At 39.1% G+C, this 25,372-nt stretch overlaps 1 protein-coding gene across 2 annotated transcripts in view; it reads right to left on the bottom strand.

Annotated features, from left to right (window-relative positions):
• LOC149141281 (ADP-ribosylation factor 2-like) overlaps positions 1 to 24,430 on the bottom strand; it is a 46,800-nt gene extending 22,370 nt beyond the window's left edge. The window contains exons 1-4 of one of the 2 annotated variants that reach the window (XM_089449907.1): positions 24,177 to 24,430; positions 23,494 to 23,649; positions 5,710 to 5,780; positions 3,955 to 4,074 (exon numbers count right to left, since the gene is read on the bottom strand). In XM_089449907.1, the coding sequence (XP_089306033.1) occupies positions 3,955 to 4,074; positions 5,710 to 5,780; positions 23,494 to 23,641 (339 nt within the window). In that variant the 5' untranslated portion in view covers positions 23,642 to 23,649; positions 24,177 to 24,430. The remainder of the gene's footprint in view (positions 1 to 3,954; positions 4,075 to 5,709; positions 5,781 to 23,493; positions 23,650 to 24,176) is intronic. The other variant, XM_089449908.1, reaches the window with a different exon arrangement.
• Positions 24,431 to 25,372: the final 942 nt, after the last annotated feature.

Genomic DNA, 25,372 nt, shown 5'->3' with positions numbered 1-25,372 from the left:
AAAACTGCCAACAAATGTATTTAGGAAGTCAGCAATAAAATGCCCAAAACTGTAGCCTACCCAATAAGCTATATCTGCTTCAAAAGTATCATGATAGCATGAACTTCAAAGACATGTACGACCTTCCCATAGACAAAGAACAAATCATTTCCAGTGGCGGAATTTATAGTGTGCTTTGTCTATGTGAAATCAAAATGAAATTCTCAGCCAAGTAGTATAAAATTATAAATAGCCAATGGGAATTAAAGAAGATAGGTCCAATGATTGCAACTCAAGTTTAAGCTAAGTGGTTTAGACCAATGTTGCACGAAGCGGAAGCGTTTTTTGGAAGCGGGGACGCCGAAGCGTCATTTTCCAAAAATCTAGGAAGCGAAGCGTCCGCGGAAGCGTCTGCTATATATATATATATATATATATATATATATATATTTATTTTTTTTGCATTTATACTCAAAACAAACATCCCAAATACCAAATTAATTGTAGAAGACATGAAAACATGCATATTTTTGCATAAATCAAGATAGATATAACATCCATTGTACATTAATTATCTAAAATCTAGATTCTTCTCCTCTTGTCTAGCCTTTGCCTCTACCTTGATTGTCTAGGGATATTAGTCAACATTGCCCAATTTTGATCAAACTACCTAATTCAAGACTTAAAATATGGTAGAAAAAGCTTAACATGTTTGATCGATGATTTTGACTTGATTGAAAGGTAATTTTTTGCTAAGGGCGTGCCGTGTGACAAAGGAGTTCAACAATTAACACCACCAACACTAGGGTACATATAGGGCTTGGTGCTCTTGATTAAATGCTAATCGCATACCTTCATACTTGATATAATCTAATGAAATGCCACAATCCCATTGATCCTGAATTCCTGAAAACTGTTAAGTCTGCTGAATTTTGAATAGGATATGAAATTCTATTTTCTCCATATGAAGTCCAATGAGGCTGGAACCACTCTCAAACATCCTGAGTCATTTCATGGTAATGTTAAAAATTTAAGTAAAAGGATGAAAATGAAAAATAAAGGAGAATGTCACTTTTACTTTAAGAACTTAACATTACCATGAGGGAGCATCTGCTATATTTATATTTTTTTTTACCTTCATTCGTCACCCTAACCCAAGGTAGACCCACCCCCAACAAGCAAACTCACCTAAAATTAAAAAAAAAAAGATTTTCTAAACGCTTTTCTGGAAGCGTACGCTTCCTCCTCCGAAGCTCCACGCTTCCTCCTCCGAAGCGCCACGCTTCCGACGCCTGAAGCGCCGTACGAAGCGCACTTCGGCGCTTCAGAAGCGGCGCTTCCGTAAAACGCTTCCAAATTTCCAGGAAGCGGCTAAAAAAGCCGAAGCGCTGCTTCCGAATTCGGAAGCCCCGCTTCCGGCCAAGCTTCCTAGGCGCTTCCGTACGGGACGCGCTTCGGGGCTTGGAACCGTGGGGGGGGGCCCTTCGTGCAACACTGGTTTAGACAAGCTGGCACAATTCCTCGTTGATCAATTACAAAAACCATAAGATAGTTATTTCACAATTATCATTTTAGCTTTAGTAGTTTTTTCACATCAAACCTTCCGGAAAAATGACCACACCCTGATCAAACTAGTCTTGTTTTAGGATGAAAACAGTTGATTCTCAAAGGGTTCTTCACTCCTTCAGTCCATCAGCATTACTATTGAGCATCTTCAGACTTCAACCCCACACCCCTTTAGATCACTGAGACAATGCCACCTGTCGTTCTGCCAATCCATTCCCACATGATTGTTGAAACATACACAATTTAGATGACTCCAGAATGTGAAGTTTGAACAGCTCAACCCAAAATCTAGTTAGGTACCCATTTCTATATTCTCTATTTGACCTTGAATATCAGGGGAGGTCTTGTTGTAGCACCCGAGTTCTCCCCAAGATTATCCTTCCTAATCCTTCATAATCCTGACCATTCTCCAAAATACATTCCTAGACTCTCGATTAACACATTTGCAACGACTGACGATGTTGAATATATCATCCACTTCTACTCCTGATGCAGATTAGTGACTCACATCTCTTATCTTTCTCACGCATAATGATGTATTTATCTTTAGTCCTCCTTCAGGTTAACCTTCAGAGTTCGTCCATTTGTATTCACTAATTACTAGGATAGTGTATAATCATTGTCCCTACATTTCTCGTGTTTAGTGTGCTAAGCACTTAGACACTTGGTGTGTATCAAACACTTGAGGGCGCATGTCCAACACTCAGAAAGCATGTGTCCCACATGTGTCAACATCAGTGTTCCAAGGGGACCCGTCCCCCTTTTGGGGAAACATAGGGGGGATGTTTCCCCAGTGTGGGGGATGCGACTCCCCAAAAGAGAGACACCTGGGCGTCCCCCCTCAATATGGACTATGCGTCCCCCTTTAAATTTGCTTTTAAACAATGATTTATGACAGGGAAAACCTAATATTCAACCATATTTCCCTACTAATGCTATGCAATTCATGGTAATGTTTACATTCTCCTTTATCTTTCATTTTCATCCTTTTACTTAAATTTTTAACATTACCATGAAATGACTCAGGATGTTTGAGAGTGGTTCCAACCTCATTGGATTTCATATGGAGAAAGTAGAATTTTAGATCTCACTCAAAATCCAGCAGAGTTTACAGTTTTTCAGTAATTCAGGATTTGATGGATTGCAATGTTTCCATTGCATTTTGTTATGTACAAGGGTATGGAATTAGTATTTAATCAAGAGGACCAAGCCCTCTTTGTACTTTAGAGTGACTTTTAGATTCATCACTCCACTGTTTTTGAGTTTTAGCTATACAAATTACTATTCCAGTATTCAGATTTCAGTATCTATTATAGTATATTTCGCTTAGTACTAATTAGATTCTAGAATGATGAATGATGAATTCTAATCTTAAATCAATTTAGAATCTAGAATGATGAATTTAATTTTTAAATCAATGTAGATTCTAGAATGGTGAATAATGAATATGGATTGGAGTATTTCATTATTGAATCGTGTGGTCTATGGATGAATCATGTATGTATTAGTAAGGATGATGAGTATGGATCAATGTATTTCATTATTTAATTCAATCATGTATGTATCATTGTATTTATGCTTTCATTATTGAATATGAATTTGATATATATATATATATTAAAAGGAAAAAATATATATATACCCGATGTCCCCCGTCCCCCCTAAATTTCCCTAAAATTTGAGGGTACTCCCACACATTCCCTTGTGCGTCTCCCTGCACCCGCATCTCCCCGTCCCAGAGTCTTGGTGGAACATTGGTCAACATCCAAAAAAACGTTCAAAAAAATAAAATTAAAAAACGAATGCAGAAATGTCTCCAATAAATGTGCTTGTTCTATTTTCTAAATGTTCAAAAAAATTATATCTTCATGCCTATATTTTATTTCTGTAGTTTTTTTTTTAATTTTTAATATATAATATTTAAGTGTCCCACATGTCCATTTGGGGAATCTACTTGTCCCATGTCAAAATGTATCAAAGGACTTAGAGTTGCATTTGAAACTCCCACATTGGTCCTGTAACCTCCGCTGCTTTCTCACCTCACTAAGTTATTTTGATCAGTTTTGGACATTAATAAAACTTATCTTTCTTTCTTACAGTAAAGAATCAAAAAAAACTAATAGAGCTTTATCAAAAACAAACTAATATGACATTGGAAACATTTCATGGCTATAGAAAAACATAATTGACCATAAAACCCTAAATTTTAAAATCCTAAAAAAACCATGCAACAACCAACAGAAATTGTTACAGTTTATGCAAAGCCCAAAAGATCCAGTGCAGTAAGAAATAAGAACATAAGTGTGTTTATTTTCTGATACAGTATTAAGCCACTCCTTCATTTCATTATCTTGGAAAAACAATAGACAGAACTTATTATCTACTTACAAGATCAATGAGATAGCTTACCTCATTCAGCATCCGGTGCAACTCATCTCTAGCCTCAACTACACGGTCTCTATCATTGCTGTCAACCACAAATATTAGACCCTGAGTATTCTGGAAGTAATGTCTCCAAAGTGGTCGGATCTGTACACATTTACAAAACAGAGGTATCTGCTGCATTAGCAAACACTTCAAGGGCAACCTGTTATGGCACAACAATTTTCACCAAATTAAGCTTACTAGTTACAAAAACTCTAAGTGACACTCTGGGTAGAAATTGTTATTTTTTACCCAGATGTAGCCTCCAATCTTAATAAATGGAGAAAAGCCTATACAACAGAAGTGAAACAGAAGGTTAATGAAAAGAACTAAAAGTCTAAAAGGGACCATGAGCAAGAAATTAACACCTATGGACAAGGTAACATATCTTTCCTCCTTTTCTAAGGAGGTGGTGTTGCATGGACAAAGGAGCTTCAACCTCAGAAAGCAGGGGCAAAAGACCCAGACAGATTTAGGAGTACCAGACAAATGAACTGCAGTCTGATATAGAATCTGATTTGATTGACGAATTATCAACAATGTCTTTAAATCAACAGGAACACCCCAAAAGATGAGGTGAATTAGTACCATTTCTTCACTCGTGTGTGGAGAAAAGCCTGGGACACATTTCCAGACATGCGAAGCGCAAAGGTCAATGAGGGATTAACGTTGAACTACATAAATTATATGCAAAAATATATAGACTCTAAACAGGAGATGTTATCCCTTTCAGCTTATACACGCACAAAGCTAGTAAAAGCACCCACGTGTTCACGAAAGGCAGTTGCTCCATGACAATGTTGTGAGCAATTTGATCAAGGTACCACCATGGAACTTACCATAATAAAAGAAACGCTTTTGTAAATTGGAAAAAACAAATAAATATATGATCATTTTCAAGAGCTTGAATGTCAGTCCCTAAACTGGAACATTTGGACCATTCTGTCTCAAATATTTAATATTTGCAAAATACTTTCCAATTAATCAAAGAGAACTCTAGGATAAAGCTCCTAGTTGGACTACAGTGAATTTTTATTTTTTGAATAGCACATTTACATAGGGTGTAGACCAACATTATAAAGGCTGAGCATTAATGGTGAGCCCACTTGTGGACTGGTTAGCTGAGTAGTAGTTGAGTTTGGTATTGGATACACAAATGTCATGGCCATTAATGGTTGCTGATTTCAAAGCGCTGAACTGAATTGCATGACTGTTAAATACTGGCCAAGCAGACAATGGCATTGGCCTCAAACCTTCACACTTCCTGGCAGGTGGCTGCTGCAGCATGATTAATGAAATGGAAGAGTTTTGAAGTTATTTGGCTATTCCTGCTCCTTTTATGTTATCCCTAGGTTATATTTCACTTGTTGCAATATTATCGCATTTCACAATGTTGTTTCCTGTGGTTAGGGTACTACTATTATATTTCTGGATACATGCAAGAGCTGGATGTGATTCCAGTCTATATTCTTGCTTAACCACATCTGCCATAAGTAAATCGTGAGAGGTATGGTCAATATTTTATATATTCTGCTCATGAGTAAATCATGAAATTCATGGTTAATATTTGGTACACTGCTCAAAGTAGAGGCTGTCAGAATGTACATAAACCTGTAGTCTTCTGGGGTTTCCACTTTGATGTCAGGCTGTGACAGGATGGGAAACCAGTGTGAAACACACTGTCACAGACACAACCAACAAATTTTAGATGTCAAGATTACATAATTTTGAACCCCCTACCTTGTCCTGACCTCCAACGTCCCAAACAGTGAAGCTGATATTCTTGTATTCTACAGTCTCCACATTGAAACCTGTTACATATAAACAGGTATCACAAATCTCAGAACATTCTTTCCATCAATCAATTTGTATTGAAAATATAAGAATATCCAGTTGCTAATTAGCATCAATAGCAGAGAGGCCAGCAAGCACGGTAAAAGTAGAAAAACATTGAATGAAAACAATCTTCCTCTTTTCCCAAAAATTGGGACACACCACAATTGTGCATACATGTACAAAAGTTGAATTTTAAAGACAATAAACAAAGATCCCCAGGTTACTTTATAAGAAAATTGATGTTGGACACAAGAAGGCTCTGAGAACTTTGAAGGGGCATAGAACATGCATTTGTCTTGGGACTTTCAAACTAGATACACATGCCATAAAACATATGAAATATTGTTCATGTTGATTGGCAAGAAACCTAGCTTCACTTAGTCTATAGGAGATATCAATAATACAAAAAAAACCAAATTCCTAGTATAAGCCTTAAGGATACGAACATTAATTTAGAAAGACTGATGATGGTTGTTTAGGAATTGTGTTACTATTTTTCATTAATTCTGAACATTAAAATCAGTTACAAGAAAACAGTAAACTGCTGAAAACAAAATTAAGATCGGTACCCTTGTGACGAAGAGTAGGTACAGTGAATATTGACAGATGCACAACAGTGCCTCCATTGGAGATGATCTGAGGCGTGCAAGCATACATGCTCCTAGAGATCTACACCCTTATCCACATGCACCTAATTCAATTTAGACTTAAACTACAATTGGAAAACTGCCAAAATAAACTGCCCTCCTAATCAAGGGTTCTTTTTTACTTTCAAATGTTTCATCATGGAACCTCTGGCTATCAACTTACATCCCTTTTTCCCTCTTCTTTTTTTAAGGTCAAAAAGCAAAGTGGACTAAAGTCCCAGAGTAAGTTTATTGCTAAGAGCGGAGATATACCCTGATCAGCCACACAGCAAGTTTATGGCCAAGAGCAGAGATGTACCCAGATCAGCCACACACATGCACAGTGCTGTATAAGACTATCAGAGGTACACTTCCTAACAGTCACACTTACTGAGGAAAATGTGCACCTCACCACTCTCCTCGGTGGACATCTCAAATTTTCCTTTTGCAAGGAGCTTAATTGAGATATCAACAGCTTGGCGATCTGTGCAGAACCACAGCTCCCTTCTGACTCCTGTTTCCAATGAAGTGGCATCTGATCTCAATATGCTTGGATCAATCATGAAATATTGGTTTATCAGAGAGTTCATTACAACTCTGATTGTCATAGTAAATCACAATAGTGTCCAGAGTCTGATCTGTCAAATCTGTTTATAACCTGCAAAGCCAAATGGCTTCACAACTAGCAGAACTGACTGCCATATATTCTGCCTCTGCTAAACTGGTACCACAGAAATCTGCTTTCTGCTGAACCAGGAAATCATACCTGAACATTAACTAAAGCGACACCCTGAAGTGCCCCTCCTATCATTAGCACTACCTGCCCAATCTGAATCTGAAAAACCATGTAGCACCACCTCACCAGCACCAACATACCACAGCCCAAAATGCATTGTACACTTCAAGTACCCAAACACATGTTTTGCAGCAACCCAATGAACCTCTATGCTGCACCAAGTAGTGTGCATTGTCCACTTCAAATACCAAAACACATGCTTTGCAGCAACCCAGTGAACCTGGCTATGCTGCACAATGTACTTACTACTAACTCAAGGTGTTGACTGTAAAACAAATGTTGGGCCTGGTATTTACCAAATTCCAACTGCTTATACACAAATGGATCAATCAAATCTCAATAAGAATCAATAAGACTTCAAATTTTCTACCGTAGGAATAGCCACAGGCATGATGTCCATCATCTGAACAGTGAAATCTCTGCAGAATCTCGAGTGCATACTTAACCTGTCCAAGTAAAGCTTCACATGGATTTTGCTCCCACCTCTAGACCCAGAAAGTAGTGCATCAAGCTGATGTGCTTCATATCAAATTCTCTCACCAACCCTATCTTGCACCATTCTATGAGTTTACCTGAACTTCCTATAAGTATGAGACCATCTAAATATAAGACTAAAACAAGCAGATATAGTAATCAACCAAGCCTGGAAGATGCTCATCAATCCTGGAGTACCATGCACATGGTTCCTATTTATAACCATAAAGGGCCTTCTTCAACCTGCAAACATGGGTATCACACCCAAGCACCTCAATCAAACTATTATGAAATGCTGCCCTCACCCATTTGACATAAACACCAATCAAACAATGTTACTAAAGACACGGTGAACCTGATAAAGTTATACATAGCAACAAGAGCAAAAGTCTCCTAGTAGTCAACTCCCTCTTTCTAGAACCCTTCGAGCTACAAACGGATATTTGAATCTTTTTATGCTGTCATTTGCTGTGTGCTTGACCTTGACAACCACCTAGAGTCAATCATTTGATCGAAGCACTCTATCCCACACATCATTGTTCATGACGAAGTCGTACTCTTCTATCATGGCATTCTACTCGAAGCTAGAAGGCTCTATATTGATGATGGAAGACATTAGTACCACATAGTTCATAGAATTCTTTGGAGGATGACTTACTCTAAACGAAGTCAAGGTTTTCAAACATGGTAAACTTGGACCAAAACTCAACTGAGTTGATCCTCGCCCATGGAAGACCCTCTTCCCCTGTAAAGACCAGCTCACACATAATGGTGGTTGAGCTGTCAAGCCCTATAATGCCAAGGTCCCATGCAAATCCCAAAAGGAAACTGCCATGTTGCCACTGCGCCACTCTGATCATAACTAATTGCTGCAGCAAAGTATTGCTAATTCTTGGCGCCCATCCATGCCTCATCACTAACCCCTGTATGCAACCAATAGACGGACACCATGTATCATGAATCAATGCTAAACTTCCCTACTCCTACTTAATCACACAACAAACTATGCTATCTCGTATTTTGGTGATGTACCCAATTATTGCCCAGAGCCCACACGCATTCCTATAAAAGAGGCCTACCATCCATTATGCCCCATTGTCGTACAATGCCTTGAAATGGCTTGTTGAAGGTGTGTCATGCAACTCTCACCTGATCATCTCCCTAAGTGTGTACTCAAGGGCAAAACATATGATGCATCTGCAGTGGGTGACGCCATCCCTAATCATGTATCTGTCAACTTGCGCTTCGACCATATGACTATTGGAAGTCATTCTCCTATCCACGATGCACTGTATCTCACCCAATTGTCTCAGGTGACCCCCATGTGTCCTGCTATATGTGATGAGAGCATCAAAGAACAACAACAAAAGCCTTTGCAAAAAGGATTGAACCTAGTACATAATTTCCAGAAAAAAGGACTCTTGACTGTCAACCTTCCCCAAGGGTTTACAGCTACAAATATCAGTCCCTTTTTTAGCAAAGATTCCAACTATGCCCTCTTTATTGATACGTCCTAGTCAAGAGAGGAAATTCATGCTCAGTCCATCATATGCTCAATTTTTGGGAATGGTCAGCCACCTGGTCTCAAGATTATTAGCTCCAATTTAATTGTTGCACTAACTTTGCCTTTTGGTTATAAAGAGGTTGCCCAGAATTGGTTACACTGTCCCAGAATCTCAAGAATGGCTTTGACACTAGTTACCCACATAAAATATGGCTCGTTGTCCTTGAATTGATTGTACAGCAACGTAGACTCACCAGAGTGCCCTTGTCCTCTTGGTATCAATTCTGGAAATTGCAGTCAAGGAAGGAAGTGAGACTTGGACTCCAATTCTCCCACAATCTCATGCACTAGCCAAGTAATTAATTTGCTACCGAAAAATTGAGTATTCGCCCTGATTATAACAATGAATATGCTCCACAATAATTTTCCACCACTGCTACAAATACACTACCCACGAGACAAAGAAACTCATCCAGTACTGTTATAAAGGAGTGGTTCTGTCTAGGAACTCAAGCTGCCTTTCTCAAAAGAAAAATTCGAACCCCCGAAACCCTCTATCTGCTACCAAGATATAAACGGCCACTCTAAACCACAGACTCAGCCTTTGTTTGGTCTTGAAACTTGATTCCCGAGGCTCAAATTTCTGCTAAAATGATATAGAGAATACCAAATAAGATTGCTAAAATCATCTAATAACACGTGGATACCTCAATACTTCTCTGAAAGCTTGTTCTCCATTGAAGCTCAATGGTGAAATCTGAGTGATGTCACTCTCAAATCCAAATTAGGGTGGCTAGTTTCAACACCGGAGTCTACTATGTCGGCTAGGGTTCCAAAACCCTAAGCTTCTCCTTCAAACTCTCTCCAAGAGCTCTTTCTCCGAACTCACAAATGCATGAATGAATGAGGAGAGACCCCCTCATTTCCCTTTTTTATAACTCACTTATCTTTTCCCTCCAATTAAATATTTAAAAGCACATTTCCTTCCTTTATTTAATAAAGTGACTTTTATAAACTAGTTAAAGTCACTTTTAATACTTGTTAATAACGTCATTTTACGGAAATCATCAGAATGCAATGGAACCAAGAACAAACCATGCAAAATTGATCTCGATGATGAAATATGGTAACCGATCCTAGTCAGACCCATAGAACTCCTCTAAACCCCTCTGGGCCCACCAATGGAGTAATCTTGCTCCTATGACCAAGGTGACACAAGCTCTGGAAAACCCTCCTAACCACCTCACCAAGGAATCCAAAATTTGGGAACATTACAATCTCCCCTCCCCAAAATTGCTTGCCCTCAAGCAATGTCATCGCATGTTGTCGCTTCACAAGTTGATCCAAGTGAATACCAGGGTCCCAAACCATCCTAATCATCGTGAAGCATCTCTCGAGTCTTGCTCCACTCACTCGCCAACAAGGAATAGACACTAGAGGCCCTCTACATACTGCGAATAATTAGAGTGTCTCAAAAATGTAAAATTTCAACCAACTCCTCATGAAGTTTCTCTACCGAAAAACCAATCACATGCACCTCACGAGTGAACTCCTGAAAGTACAATGCAATTCCTTCTCTAATACCATCAACAAATCATTGAGAAGAGAAACGTTCTCTGCCAAACTGAAGTCCAATGGAAGATATGGGTGGTCTTCCCCTATAAAGACTAAGCTCACCCATAATGGTGGTTGAGTTGTCAAACCCTGTAATGCCAGGGTCCCATGCTAATCCCAAAAGGAAACTGCCATGTTGCCACTGCGCCACTCTGATCATAACTAATTGTTGCGGCAAAGTACTGCAAATTGTTGGCGCCCATCCATACCTCATCACTAATCCCTGTATGCAACCAATAGACAGACAACATGTATCATGAATCAATGCTAAACTGTGTTTCTCCTGCTTAATCACACAACGGACAATGTCATCTCATCTCCTGGTGATGTACCCTATTATTGCCTAGAGCCCACACGCCTTCATGTAAAATTAGCCTACCATCCACTGTGCCCCAAGCCCCCATGCGCATACAATGCCTCAAAATGTCTTGTTGAAAGTGTCATGCAACTCTCTCGAGATCATCTCCCTAAGTGTGTACTCAGGGGCGGAACATACGTTCCCTCTGCAATGGGTCACGCCATCCCTAATCCTTTATCTATCAACATGCGCTCCAACCATATGCCTCAACTGGAAAGTCATTCTCTTATCGATGATGCATTGTGTCTCAGCCAACTATCTCAAGTGACACCCATGTGTCCTGCTAAATGTGATGAGAGCATCAAAGAATAACCACAAAAGCCTCTACAACAGTATGCCGAACAGGAAAGTGACAAATGCATGGGTCAACCGCAAAGGAATAATCAAGAACCTATATGGATACCCATGGGTAGTCCTGCAAGTATCCTACTCTCTGACTCTAATCAAGTGATGTTCCAATCAAAAATCAAACCTCAAGGAATGCAATGCTCCCTAACACTCATCCATCCATTCATTGATCATGGGTAAGCAAGGCCCATTGGTATGCTCAATGTCCCAATCAATTTGTCTCCCAGAAGCAATTCTCTGAGATCTCGTTGTGCAACACCATAAACCATTGCATAAAACCATACATCATCATACTCCTTTGTATACCTCTACTCACCATGGCATATCCGTGTACCCCACTAGGTATCACCGCCTGATGCTGACACACCCTGTATCGTCTAGTATCACGCATGCGCCAATGTATTCGTCATCCTACTAGTGGACCCACCATCATGTGAGCCATATCTCCTATGTCTTGGTAGACCTAAGTGGCATGACTCCTCACATACTAATGGGGATGTCATTGTTGTGATGATCCGCGGTGGCTCCTATGACCAATACATCAATGGAAGAACACCATCCCCATACACTGCTCTATCTGGTGACATACAAATGTCATTCCATTTGAATAACTATTGTCAGGGCATGCTAACCACCCTGCAACCCCATGCATGAATGATGTGCCAAGTCATTTCTCGAAATTTGCGCACTCCTGCATCAAACCAACTTGCCACTTGCGCTGACCATAAATCTGATGGAAGTGTGAAGGAACATGAATGCTTGGTCACTAGGTCAATCACCCTATCAACACCACAGTCATTGTTCACAACTGGTAAATGATTGAAAACCCCACCTAGATCCCAATGCCAACTAGGGTCTCCAATATCCACTCCACTTGTGTCAACCGAACCTGGATCCCAGATGGATGTATCCTCCATCTAAAATATAACTATATCCAAATCTCGTGGGTGTATTATCAGAAACCTTTGGAACATGTCTCTTTGCAAGTGCCAGTTCATCTAGGGGCTCCTCGTGCTCCACTATCATTGGAGGCTCCTCTATCAAATCATGAGTATCCCTAACATCCTCTTGTGTGATGGTTACCATAGAAGAATTTACACAATTCAACTCCATATAAATTTGGTCAACCTAGAACTCTGATTCTTGAAGTGCCATCTGAGTGCTCTTCAAGAACTCCTGGGAAATCTAAAGCTCATAAGCTAAGTCACCTGACACGGGGACACGGGATACACAAAACACAAAGATTCGAGTGTCTGATACGGGCACATTGACCCCTCGGAACAAGACACATTAGGACACATTATATATTATTTTATTAAAATGTGTATATATATATTAAAAAATAGATATTTCTTACACAAATTCTCATTCATGATACAAATTCAGACATAGATCTAGATTCTACATTAAAAATTTAAAGTTTTACAAAGTAACATTATGCATACAAATACAATTGTGACAGGTTCATCAATGATCCGATAGGAGAAAGACAAGAAACTTCAAAAGATCCGAGAGGAGAAAGACAAGAAACTTCAAACCGCAATTTTCTCATTAAGTCATCAAAATCAAAATGTGTTACATAGGTAGTAGCAATGCCAATGGAAAATAGAAATAGCAAATACAAAACAACTTCAAGGTAGTAGGTAGCTCATTAGTCATCAATCATCATCATCTCAAAATCTGTCATGGTCACCATTGCTCTCCTTTATTGCATCCCCCTCCTTTGGATCCAATTTTGCATCCGCTAGTATGGAGGGTGACCCCTCAAGAGTATCACCATCATCAAAAGTGTCGAGCTCTATCACTGTGTCATTTAAGATCCAAGTTGGTCAATGCCAACTCAATACTGTTGTCCAAACCCATATCATCAGGAAAGACATCCCACATCTTTTTCCTTCCCTTCAACCACTCATCCCCCTGCCTGTAAATAAGATGAAGGTTGGTGTGCACATACACCATTGTCTTTGCCATGGACTACTCAATTCTACTCTTCTTAACACTATACAAATTCTCATATGTGTTCCAATTCCTCTCGCAACAAGAGGATGAAGTCACCTGAGAGAGAAGCCTCATGGCTAACTATTGTAGAGTAGGGCTTGTTGCCCCATGAGTTGCCCACCAAGAATAGGGCTTCTTAGCCCCCCTGTCTCTAATAACATCATAGCCTGCAAATCACCCAGTGTCAATGGTAAACTCTGCGAAGGCATCCTCCACCTCATCAAGGGATGCTCTATCCTGAAATATCCACCTCAATGCATCCTTCCTCCCCTGTGAAATTTCACCATCCATGTGAGGAGGGAATCTGCGGGAAGGTCCACCATTCAGCAACTCATGGCTATAGTATTTTGGGTTCAATGAGTAAGCCAAACAATGCAAAGGTGTGCAATTATTGTCCCATCTGCTAACAAGAATATCTTGTATGGTGGTGAAGAAGGCCTATGATGATGTCTCATACTTAAGGCACTCACTCTATAAAATAATGGTCCCCATGGACTCAATCATGGAATACCATCCCTAATAAACCTCTCCTAGGATGGGTTGGTCTTTAGTTGCCATATTTAACAAGTTTATTCATGGTTTTCATCTTCAATCCTTGCTTCCTGATCCTTTACTACCTTTTCATCTTTGGATTTGCTATACTTTTTCTATTCACTGCATTTGATGACACCCATGCTTTCATGCGCTCTATCACTTTTGCAAAAAAATTGTTACAGTTTTCAAGTTTTTGGGCCAACCATTCTTCTTGACTTGGAAGCATTTATTTTCCCTTGTTATAATTTGTCCTTTGAACCCAATAGTTGTATCTTGGCACCTTCAAAATAAAGCCCTCGAACTTGGCTTTTCAATGCTATGATACCCGCGGCTAAGCCAAGATCAATGCTATGATACCACTGTAATATTCCAACTAAGGAAACCTCCCAAATGGTTACTAGATTTCTGGGTTCTTCAATGATATTAACAGTGAGATGCTATGTCAAGCATTCAAACACATATTGTTGCAGGTGTGGATTACTTGCTTTGTTCCATATGACATGTACAGTTAATGTTGCAACCATAGAAAATGCTATAAATGACTGAACAAATGTAGCTTATAAACTCAGAAATAAATTTATTACGGCTAATACAACTTTGGATAAAATAACACTGAAAGAGGGACAGTCACGTATTTAAATAAACATCAATTTATTCAAGTATGCAATTGCGAAATGGGAGTTAACCCACCACAAATGGGATTTATTATATCTTTTGAGATGAGATGGCTGTCGGTGTTGAAAATATAGTGAGTAAAGGTCTTTTGGCTTATGCCTTAGCCAATGAAGACCTCGAATTGTCCTTCTCCTAGTATGAGTGCAAGCTCATGAATTAGACTTCAATTAGGACGAGTTATTTCCAATTTACTGAAATAATCATCAAGTTAGCATGCGTAGAGTTGGAGCTTCAGTTAAGTGGAGTCTTCATCAATTTGACTACAGAACGAGGTGACGCTTACAAGTTCAGTTAGAGCGAGTTAGTCTTCAGTCTTGATTAAAGGAAGAACGAGTTAGTCTCCAATGTTGATTGGAGAGAGAATGAGTTAAGAACTCCAGTGTTGATTGGAGAAAGGACGAGAAGAACTCTCAGTTAGCTCTCAACATGTTTGAATTGGGTCTATAAAGAGAAGGACAAAAAAATGATGTCTTGTGCACAAGGTTTGTAAGACAAGACAGCTCATGAGTTTGCGAGAGGATCCTTGTTTGTGGAGAAGCACATAGATTGTCTTAAGAAATAGGACGCGCAAGTGCGCTAGAATCTAAGAGGTTGGTTGTGTGCAGAGAATAGGAGTTCGGTCCTAAAGAATAGGAGGCAAAAAAGGAGCTAAGAAATAGAGCACAAGTGTGCTAGGAAATAGGGAATTTGTGTAAGGAATAGGGCTGCCAAGTGCGAAACGTGGGAGAAGCAGGATCGAGCAAGAGATCAATTAATTTGCAGAGCAAGTCAAGGAGGCAGTAGAGGATTAGTTGCCAACTAGAGGGCCAACCAAGATCAAGCAGTGATCAAGGGAGGAGATCAACTATATTATTTGAGATTTGTGAGAGAAGTAGAACGTTTTCCCAAGAAAGACAGATTGCTTTGTAATAGATTCAATTGTTCCAAGACAATCAACAAAATACCACATCAGGCAAGCCGATTTTCCCTATTGGGTTTCCTGAGAAAAACCACTGTCAATTTGTGTGGTGTGTTCTTCTCTCTATTTTTATTTTGTTGCTGATGAATTGTTAAGAAACTTTGCATCTTGGTGAAAGTAAACTAGTTTTCAATTTTCTGAATTCATTTAAGTTGTTCCAAAGTTTCATGGAAATTTAACATGGTATCAGAGCAAATATCAGTATAAAGACCAGCACCAAATTAACCAACTAGTCAATAGTGTAGAACAAGCAGAAGACTTGCGCTAGAGTTTGAAGAGCATAGCAGTTCTTTGGATAACACGATGGCGTTCCATGGTCAAATCATAGTTTAGAGGGGGCCTTGAATTTTTGCTCATTAAAGTAGTGAATCTCAGTAGTATTGGAAAAAATAGAGTGCTCGAGTATGTGAAGCAGGCAATAGCTCCACCTCAAGATGCCCAACAATTGATCCAGCATAACAAGAATGACACCAAGGGGAGGAGAATCATTCTTTAGGGATCAAAGATCATATTATCTCTCATCTCCATGAGAAGAACACAGCGTATAAGATGTTTAAAGCCATATTAGATTAATATTAGGGTTCCAATGATGCCACGAAGCTTGCTCTCAAGGAGAAGCTAAAGAGTATCCAGAAGAGAAAAGGAGAGCCCATCATCACGTATCATTCAAAGTTCAAAGTTCGAGATGAGCTAGGTGGTGTGGTTGTGACTGTAGCAGACAATGACCTTGTCAATCTTGTGCTTCTGGAATTTCATGAGTCTTGGGAGAATTTCCAAGATGCAGTAAATGGCAGAGAGAATATTTCCAGTTGGGAAAGACTATGGAGTGACTTCATTCAAGAAGAGATCCCGAGAGGCATGGGAGCTAGAAGATCAACTCTAGAAGAGGAAAATGATAACTTTGCCCTAGCAAGCAAAGGTAGTAAAACCAAGCGAAAAAGGGGCCAAGGCAAGGTCGGGTCCAGTCAAAAGGGTCAATCTTGATTGAAGGAAGAACGAGTTAGTCTCCAGTGTTGATTAGAGAGAGAATAAGTTAATAATTTTAGTTTTGATTGGAGAAAGGACACTAAAAACACTCAGTTAACTCTCAAACAAAACTCGACTTCTAAAATTGTTAATTTTAGGCAATAATGGTATGTTCTATGCTTTAGAGCAATTTTACTTCAATTTCTTTATGAGCCCAATATCAATTTCAATTTAGCAATCACATAAACATGTAAGTAAAATGTTGATAGAACATAAACATAAACAGTAGAAGACAAGCCAAGACAAGAGGACACAAGATGTGGCACCAGCCAGGGACAAACCCCAATGTGGGGAAACCCTTGATCAAATCTTCTTTTAGTCTTCAATAGTTCAGCAGAGAGAGATAGTACAATTTACAAATTCTGATAATTTATAACAGCAGCAAAAGAACCCTAACCAGAAAAGTCAACGTTGGTCAACAAGGCAGATTTCTTCCTCAATTCAGCTTGGTCAAACCCAGTCAACTTTAGCCTCCAACAACGACTTTAATCAGCCCAAAACAATCAGAAAAAGTCCAATCAACAAAAGTCAACCCTACTGCCAGCCCTAGTACAATCAACACTGGTTAAACAAGAGGTCAAATTGCCTCGATTCTTGTGCCCAGATTTGTGGCCTACTAAGACAAAATTCCTCCACCCAAAATCAAACTGAAACAAGTCAACGCAACCCAAAAACAGCCTCTGAAATTTTCAGTCAAACTTGGTCAACTCTGAAACAGAAAAAAAGCCCTTCCTTCCCTTTGCACGTGTGGAGAGAGAAGTTGCCCATAAATCCATACCCAATCAGATGAGGAGAGAGAGATGTGTGAAGATGAGTGATGTCCAAATGAGAATGAGGCATCATGTATTTATAGGCAAGTGTTGAGGATGAATAGACGTGACTGTTGGACCTCTGAGCCTACATGAGTTTGATGGCTTCATATCTTCATTTGTACATGTCAAAATCGGATGATATTTAGATCAATCCTACACCTCTCGAAGAGAGGAATCCAAGAAAAATATCAGTTGTCATAAATAAAATGACCCATGTGGAGTTTGGCCCTGGTTGCCAATTTTAACAAAAATAGAATTGGGCCTCCTTGCATGTTCGAGTTGGGTCTATAAAGAGGACAAAGGCACAATAATTGATATGCTTTGTGTACAAGGTCTACAAGACAAGACAGCTCACAAGTTTGTGAGAGGATCTTTGTTTTTGGAGAAGCGCAGAACTTATGTCCTAAGAAATAAGAAGCAAAAGAGCACTAGAAACTAGGAGGTTGGTTGTGCATAGAAAATAGGAGTTGGGTCCTAAAGAAGAGGAGGCAAAAGTGCACTAAGAAATAAGGCACAAGTGTGCTAAAAAATAGGACCTGAAGTGCGCTAGGATATAGGAAATCTACGCAAGGAATAGGACTACCAAGTGCGCAAGGAAGGAGGAGCGAGATCCAGCAAGAGATCAATGAATTTGTAGAGCAAGTCAAGGAGGCAGCAGAGGATTGGTTGCGAGCTAGAAGGCCGAGATCAAGTAGCGATCAAGGTAGGCCAAGATCAACTATATCAACTAAGATTTGTGAGAGAAGAAGAAGCTTTCTCAAGAAAGACAAATTGCTTTGTAATAGATTCAATTGCTCCAAGACAATCAATACAATACCACATCAAGCAAGCAGGTTTTCCCTGTTGGGTTCCTGAGAAAAATAATTGTTTCAATTTGTGTTATGTGTTTATATCTCTATGTTTTTATCCCATTGCTTATGAATTGTTAAAAAACTTTGTATCTTGGTGAAAGTAAACTAGCATTCAATTTTCAATTATTCATGTAAGTAGTCGTAGAGTTTCGTGGAAATTTAACAGTCAATTGTGGTGATTTTATCATAGATTAGGCCATTCTAAGTCCCTCTTCAACATCAGAATTCAATGCTCTTGTTGATTCTAGTAGCTTTTTTGCGTGTTTGTGGGGCAAATTGTTTGGAGAAAGAATTTGGAGATTATGCATGTTCTATATGGTGAAGTGTTAATTACAGATAACAATGGTATGTTCTATGCTTAAAAGCAATTTTACTTCAATTTTCTTATTAGCCCAATATCAATATCCAGTTTAGCAATCGCATCAACATCATAGTAAAATGCAGATAGAACATAAACAATAACAGTAGAAGACAAGCCAAGACAAGAGGACACGAGATATGGCACCAGCCAGGGACAAACCCCAATGTGGGGAACCCTTGATCAATTCATCTTATTATTCTTCAAAAGTTCAGCAAAGAGAGAGTACAATATACAATTTTCACTTGCCCGATCAAAGTGAAATCTGACCAGTCAAACAGTAGTAACAGAAAGCCCTAACCAGAAAGTCAATGTTGGAAAACAAGGCAGATTTTGACCTCCAAAATAGCTCGATCAAACTCGGCCAACTCGGCCTCCAACAACTAGTCAAATCAGCCCAAAAACAGTCTGAAAAAGTCCAATCAAATCTGGTCAACAAAAGTCAACGATGCAACAAACCCTTCTACAGTGAACCCTAGTCAAACAATGGTCAAACAACCTCAATTTTTGTGCCAAGAAATGCAACCTACCCAAACAGAGATCCCTCACACAAAACTGTAGTCAAAACAAGTCAACATTGGTCAACACAAGTCAAAACAACCTCCTGCAATTTCAATCAACGGTTGGAACAGAAAAGTATAGTAGCCCTTCTTCGCACGTGTGGAGAGTTGCCTCTGAAATTCGTACCCAATCAATGAAGGAGAGAGAAGAATGAGCATGAGATGAGATGCCAAAATGAGGAGGAGGCTCCTTGTATTTATATGCAATGTTGTGGACTTGAGGGTGCAAATTTGGCTGGCCAACTTTGACAATTTGTCCATAATCAAAATAAATTCATAATTCCATTTGTACATGTCAGAATGGGATGATCTTTAGATCAATCCTACACCTCTCAGAGAGAGGAATCCAATAAAAATATCAGTTGCCTCATATGAGTTGTCCAAGGTGAAGTTTGGCCCTAGTTGCCAAATTTAACATGAAGTCTATAGAGGAACTCATCTAGGCTTGGAGGTGAATGCCTCTCAAAGCATTATGTCTTGTGCAAATCAACAAAGGCTCAAAGAGGAATTTGAAAGTGTGAACACCAAGTAACAAAGGCTCAAGGTGAATTGATAATTTTTGTTAACAAGAATATAAAGCGACAATTGAAACCTAGGAATATGAGTGTATAATTTTCATGCACAATCACAAGAGGAAATACAAGGAAGTGAAACTAGAATGGGTTCAACTTCTAGCAAAATCCACAAGGTCATTTACCCTCTCTCTCCAAATGTTTCCATAGGACATCTTGCTTTGGTTCCTCCAAGAAAAAAGTTGAAGCCTTGGTCTTGCAATGTCCGTGCATGCCAATTCAAAAATTTGAGCAAGAGCAACTAGCACAACAGACTTGAATGGTGTGGATATAAGCCTAAGTGAGCAAGTGTTGAATTTCCAGGTTGGCTCCAAAAGAAGCTCCCAGTGGGCCAAATTAAATGCAAATTTTAGCTCTAATCATGTTTCATGGGGTAATCTTATTGTTAAACCAACATATTAGGCAATACATATATTGAGTACATAAGCATAGGACTAGGAAAGAAAGACTAGAACAATTTTTGGGTAACAATTTTGGTTTTTTCGACATTTTCAGAAACAAGCATTGGCCTTCATTTCCATATTATGTATTATTTTGCTTTTCAGTTTGAACACAAGTCCCTTTTAACACCAAAATTATCGATTTCTATTAAAAGAAAAAAATTATCATCCATGAAACAAAGATTGGTCAGATTGAATGGTATGAATACAAATAAATCTTGGTTAGTTGAAGATACTTGCATTTTGTAATATTTTAGCGAACCGACCTGAAACTACTAGGGACTATGTTGAAAAGTGTAGCGAGAGAAGGTCTTCTTTGGTGCATGCCTTGGCCAAAAAGACCTTAAGTTGTCCTCGAGAGATAGACTTCATTTGTGGTGAGTTAATTTCTAGTTTATGGCAATAATCATCACGAGTTCATGCGTAGAGTTGAAGCTCCAGTTAAAGAGGAGTCTTCTTCAATTAACTACAGGATACATGTAAGTTCAAATTTAGAAAAGGACAAGTTGGGAACTTGAATCTTTAGTTGAAGGAGGACGAGTTATGACTCCAAGTGATGATCGGAGAAGAGAACCAGTTCGACTCAATTAACTAGTCAATCGCAACTCAACTTCCAAATTTATAAGTTGCCTATTATAGTGTGGACAAAATCTATAAAGGAAGGATGAAAGGCACAAGTTATTCAATTGTTTTGTGCACAAGGTTGTGAGACAAAGACAAGAGCTCATGAGATTGTGAGAGGCTTGTGGTGTGCGTACTTGGAGGAGCTAGTGCGCAATATTGAGGAAGCTTTCTTGGGTCAGAATTGTGCTAAGAATTAGCAAGCAATTTTGCGCTAAGAAAAAGGAGTTGTGTCCTATGAATTAGGAGGCACTCTGCACTAGGAAATAAGGGGACTTGTGCGCAAAGAATTCAGGTTGAACAAAGAGCAAGGACGCAAGAGTTGGTCAACATAAATGCAGGGCGGTTCAGGCTAGTATAGCAGAGAACAAGTGTGTTCTTAGTTGAACAGTTTGCCTATAATTGATTCGATTGCTCAATCAATAAAAGACCGCATCAAAGAACAGGGTTTTCCAATTAGGGTTCCTTAGAAAAATAATTGTCTCTTGTGTGACAGTGTTCTTTATCTTTGTATTTTATTCCGCTGCTTATCTATTGTGGAGAAATTGTGTCTTGGAGAAAAGAAATTAGTTTCAGATTGTTCATCATAGCAGTGACAGAATTTTGTGGAAAATCTACATGGTATCAGAGCAAAGATCAATATGTACTATAAAGACCAGCACCAAGTTTCCCTGTAGGATTGACAAAGGTCAACCCTAAGAGGGAGAGAGGGAGACTATACCAATCAGGGGACTGGCAACAGAGTTCATGGGTGTCTCAAAGGACCGAGACAAACCCACAGTTGTGCTTGAAGGACTTAGCACAAGATCAATGTTAGTGACAAAGAATGAGTAGGGGGCTGTGAAGACTGAATCGAGACTGAGGACTCAGATTTCAAATCTAGAAGATGGGCAAGAGGCCTCTTCCATATCTGTCAGGACCATTTGTTATGAGCTAACATTGATGGATGCTTAGGATTAGAATCATAGGAGCATGGTTGGAAGGAATAGTCTTCAAATCAGATTTTGCAGGAGAAGGCAAGGAAGTCTTCTAGTTCAGAGGGAGTAGTTGCGGCAGCAGAGAACATGGGTGTGTTGGAGACAAATCGAAGTGGAAGAGGTTCTTCCAAAAATACCTTCCTCGCTAAAAGGGAGTGTTTGAAAAGTGTAGCAAGAGAAAGTCTACTCTAGTGCGTGCCTTGGTCTGAAAGACCTCGAGTTGTCCTCAAAAGATAGACTTCAGTTGTGGTAAAGTTAATTTCCAATCTATGGGAACAATCATCACGAGTTAATGTGTAGAGATGTAGCTCCAATTAAAAGAGTCTTCTTCAATTAACTACAAGATAAATGTCAATTCAAATTTAGAAAAGGACAAGTTGTGAACTTCAATCTTTGATTGAAAGAGGACGAGTTATAATTCCAAGTGAGAACTGGAGAAGAAAACTAGTTCGACTCAGTTAACTAGTCATTCACAACTCAACTTCCAAATTTGTAACTTGCCTATTATAGTGTGGGCAAAATCTATAAACGAAAGATGAAAGGCACAAGTTATTCAATTGTTTTATGCACAAGGTTGTGAGACATGACAAGAGCCCACGAGATTGTGAGAGAGAGTCTTGTGGTGTGCATACTTGGAGGAGCTAGTGCACAATATTGAGGAGGCTTTCTTGTGGCATAATTGTGCTAAGAATTATGCAAGCAATTCTGCGTTGTGTCCTAGGAATTAGGAGGCCTTCTGCGCTACGAAATAAGGGGACCTGTGCGCAAGGAATTTGGGCCAGGCAGTGGAGACCTATGCGCAAAGAATTCGGGCCAAGCAGAGAGCAAAAAATGAGGAACTGGGTCAGCATTATTGTAGGGTGGTTCAGGTTAGTATAGCAGAGAACAAGTGTGTTCTCAGTTGAACAGTTTGCCTTGTAATTGATTCAATTGCTCAATCAATTAAACACCACATCAAAGAAAAGGGTTTCTGCAGTTGGGTTTCCCTAGAAAAAGAATTGTGTTTCTTGGGTGACTGTGTTCTTTATCTCTGTGCTTTATTCTGCTGCTTATTTATTGTGGAGAAATTCTATGTCCTGGTGAAAAGAAATTAGTTTCAGATTGTTCATTATTGCAGTTGCAGAATTTTGTTGAAAATCTACATAAGAAGGTGGATTTCAGAATCTGATCACTGATGCAGTAAACAATTGCAAATCACTCACTGAAAATAGCATCTTAATCTCAATGGTTGAAATAATAGTTCCCGTAGAGAATTCTAGGGAGTCTTGACAAAACTACGTGATCTATAGTTAAACAAAAACAAAGGAATTCTACACAAAGGCAATCTAATAACACTGGAAGCATTAATCCATGTCATATAAGCATGTGCTGAGCCTGTAATCTAACATTCTTAACAATAAACCGTTATCATGATAATGCCCCTGTGTCTATTCAGTGAATTCACGTCGCGTTTCAACTAACTTTCGATATTACAAAATATTAAAATCGTTTGGATAGAATCAATTTTGAGGTTTTCACGGATAAAATAATTAGATAGAACAAAAAAAGAAGCTGTGTATCAATGAATTTATTTTACACTAACTTACCAATGGTTGGGATAGTAGTAACAATCTCTCCCAGTTTGAGCTTATACAAAATGGTCGTCTTTCCGGCTGCATCGAGACCGACCATAAGAATGCGCATCTCCTTCTTTGCAAAAAGCCGCTGGAAAAGCTTGGTGAAAGTGAGCCCCATTTTTTCAGCTATACAACAAAATACCGGAAACTGTGAGAGAGAGTATCTCGCCCAATACAAGATGGATCTTTGCCTTAAGCACAAGACTAGATCAGAATATTCTAATATGGGCAATAATTTAAGATCAGTGTTTCTACTAAGTTGTCTCTCAGGTACATTAACTTGCAGACCAATCAAAATGCGCCGGATAAACCCAAAGTGTGATTACACTAGAAGCTACGGTTCACCCAAACATGCTAATTCCAGGGTGACTCTAACTATGGTTATAGTATTTTTCAGTTTATTAAATTGTGGACCATAGCAATACAGATCCGATGGCACAAAAATGGAAAAACGAAGATTTAAAAAATTACAAAAGGAAAGGCCCGCAACCAGTGGGGGTAATTAGGGTTTTTAGAGCCCCAAAAACCTAAATCTGGTCTCCCGAAACAAGAAGAAAGCATTGCAGAAGCCAAGAGATCGGTAAAATTACAGGGAGAAATCGGATCAAAGAACATCCATTTTAAGAATATAGCAATCGAACAACCAGGTTTACCTTCGAGTTGAACAACTTCCGAATGCAAATTGAAAATGCAAGAAGACCTGTTGAGGGACTGCGCAGAAAAATCCCGATGCCTCCCCAGAAAGGAGGGAGAGATCACTCTATTTCCTTTAGAACTCTTTGTTTACACCCGTTCACTGCAATGTGATTAATCACCAGAGCATCTCCGCTTGACAGTTACGGATGCCGCTGGAGGAAGGTAAGTTGGATTCACTCCAGGGATATATCTTTATATTTATATTTATTCACGACACCGGAGGATGCATAACCTTTCGTGAAAATTAAATCCTTTTTATGAGGTTGATGTGATGGGCTCTATTCATATATGGTCATTAGCTAATCAAAATTTAAATCTTTTTAACGAATCTGTTTTAAAAGGGTAATTTAAAAAATATGTTTAAAAAACAAAAACAAAAAACCTAAAGTATCTGTTATTTAAAAATTAATAAATATTAGTCAAGTTTTACTATCACAATTGGTTGAGGATGGGTCTCGTCAGGTGGCCCAGGATCAAACCTTATGGCGGGTGGTTGTACCCTATGTTAGGGGGAGTAGACATGCTAAAAAATCCAGTCTGCTAAGGGTTGGTGTGGCCTAGGCCGGGTGCGATCCCTGGTTGACTTTGATGGATTAGATGCCCCTGGGTCGCAACTCCTCAAGCCATAGGTCAAGCTTGGAGGATCACAGACAACTTGAAAAAAAAATCAATAAATATTATTAAGTGTTGGAAGAATCGTTAGATTTTCAATAATTTATTGATGTGTTTATTTTCAATGTTTGGTTGGTCAATAAGCATTGGTTCAGTCTATAATATTTGTGTCACGATGCTAGGTATTCGAGAATGGGAGGAGCTCTACAAACCCTTTTGGTTGCTAAGGTTTCGTCTTAGCCATCCAATCTTTGCTTTGTTTGCATGGATTTTCTGTAGATCTCTTTTGCAAAGCATTTAATAGCAAATCCATGTGATTTGGTGAAAAAGACAGTTTCTTTTGCAGGTATGGTTATTAATCATGCTAGCTCTTCTTCAGTTTCGTATAGCTTTTGTGCTGAAATTTGATCTGGTCTTTCGGTGGTTGAAAAAATTCCTTCCCGAATATTCATGTGGATCAGGAAGCCTTTTGTTGTGAAAAAAAAGAAAACGAAAAATGGTTTGGTTCGCAGCTTTAATGGGTATGGGCCATGGTTGGTCG

The sequence above is a fragment of the Pinus tabuliformis genome, chromosome X (assembly GCF_031772625.1).
Source record: "Pinus tabuliformis cultivar Carrire ecotype Pingquan chromosome X, CPIR1, whole genome shotgun sequence".
NCBI lineage: Eukaryota > Viridiplantae > Streptophyta > Pinopsida > Pinales > Pinaceae > Pinus > Pinus tabuliformis.
Note: the sequence above shows the minus strand (reverse complement) of the source record. Positions and strands in the feature narration are given on the sequence as shown.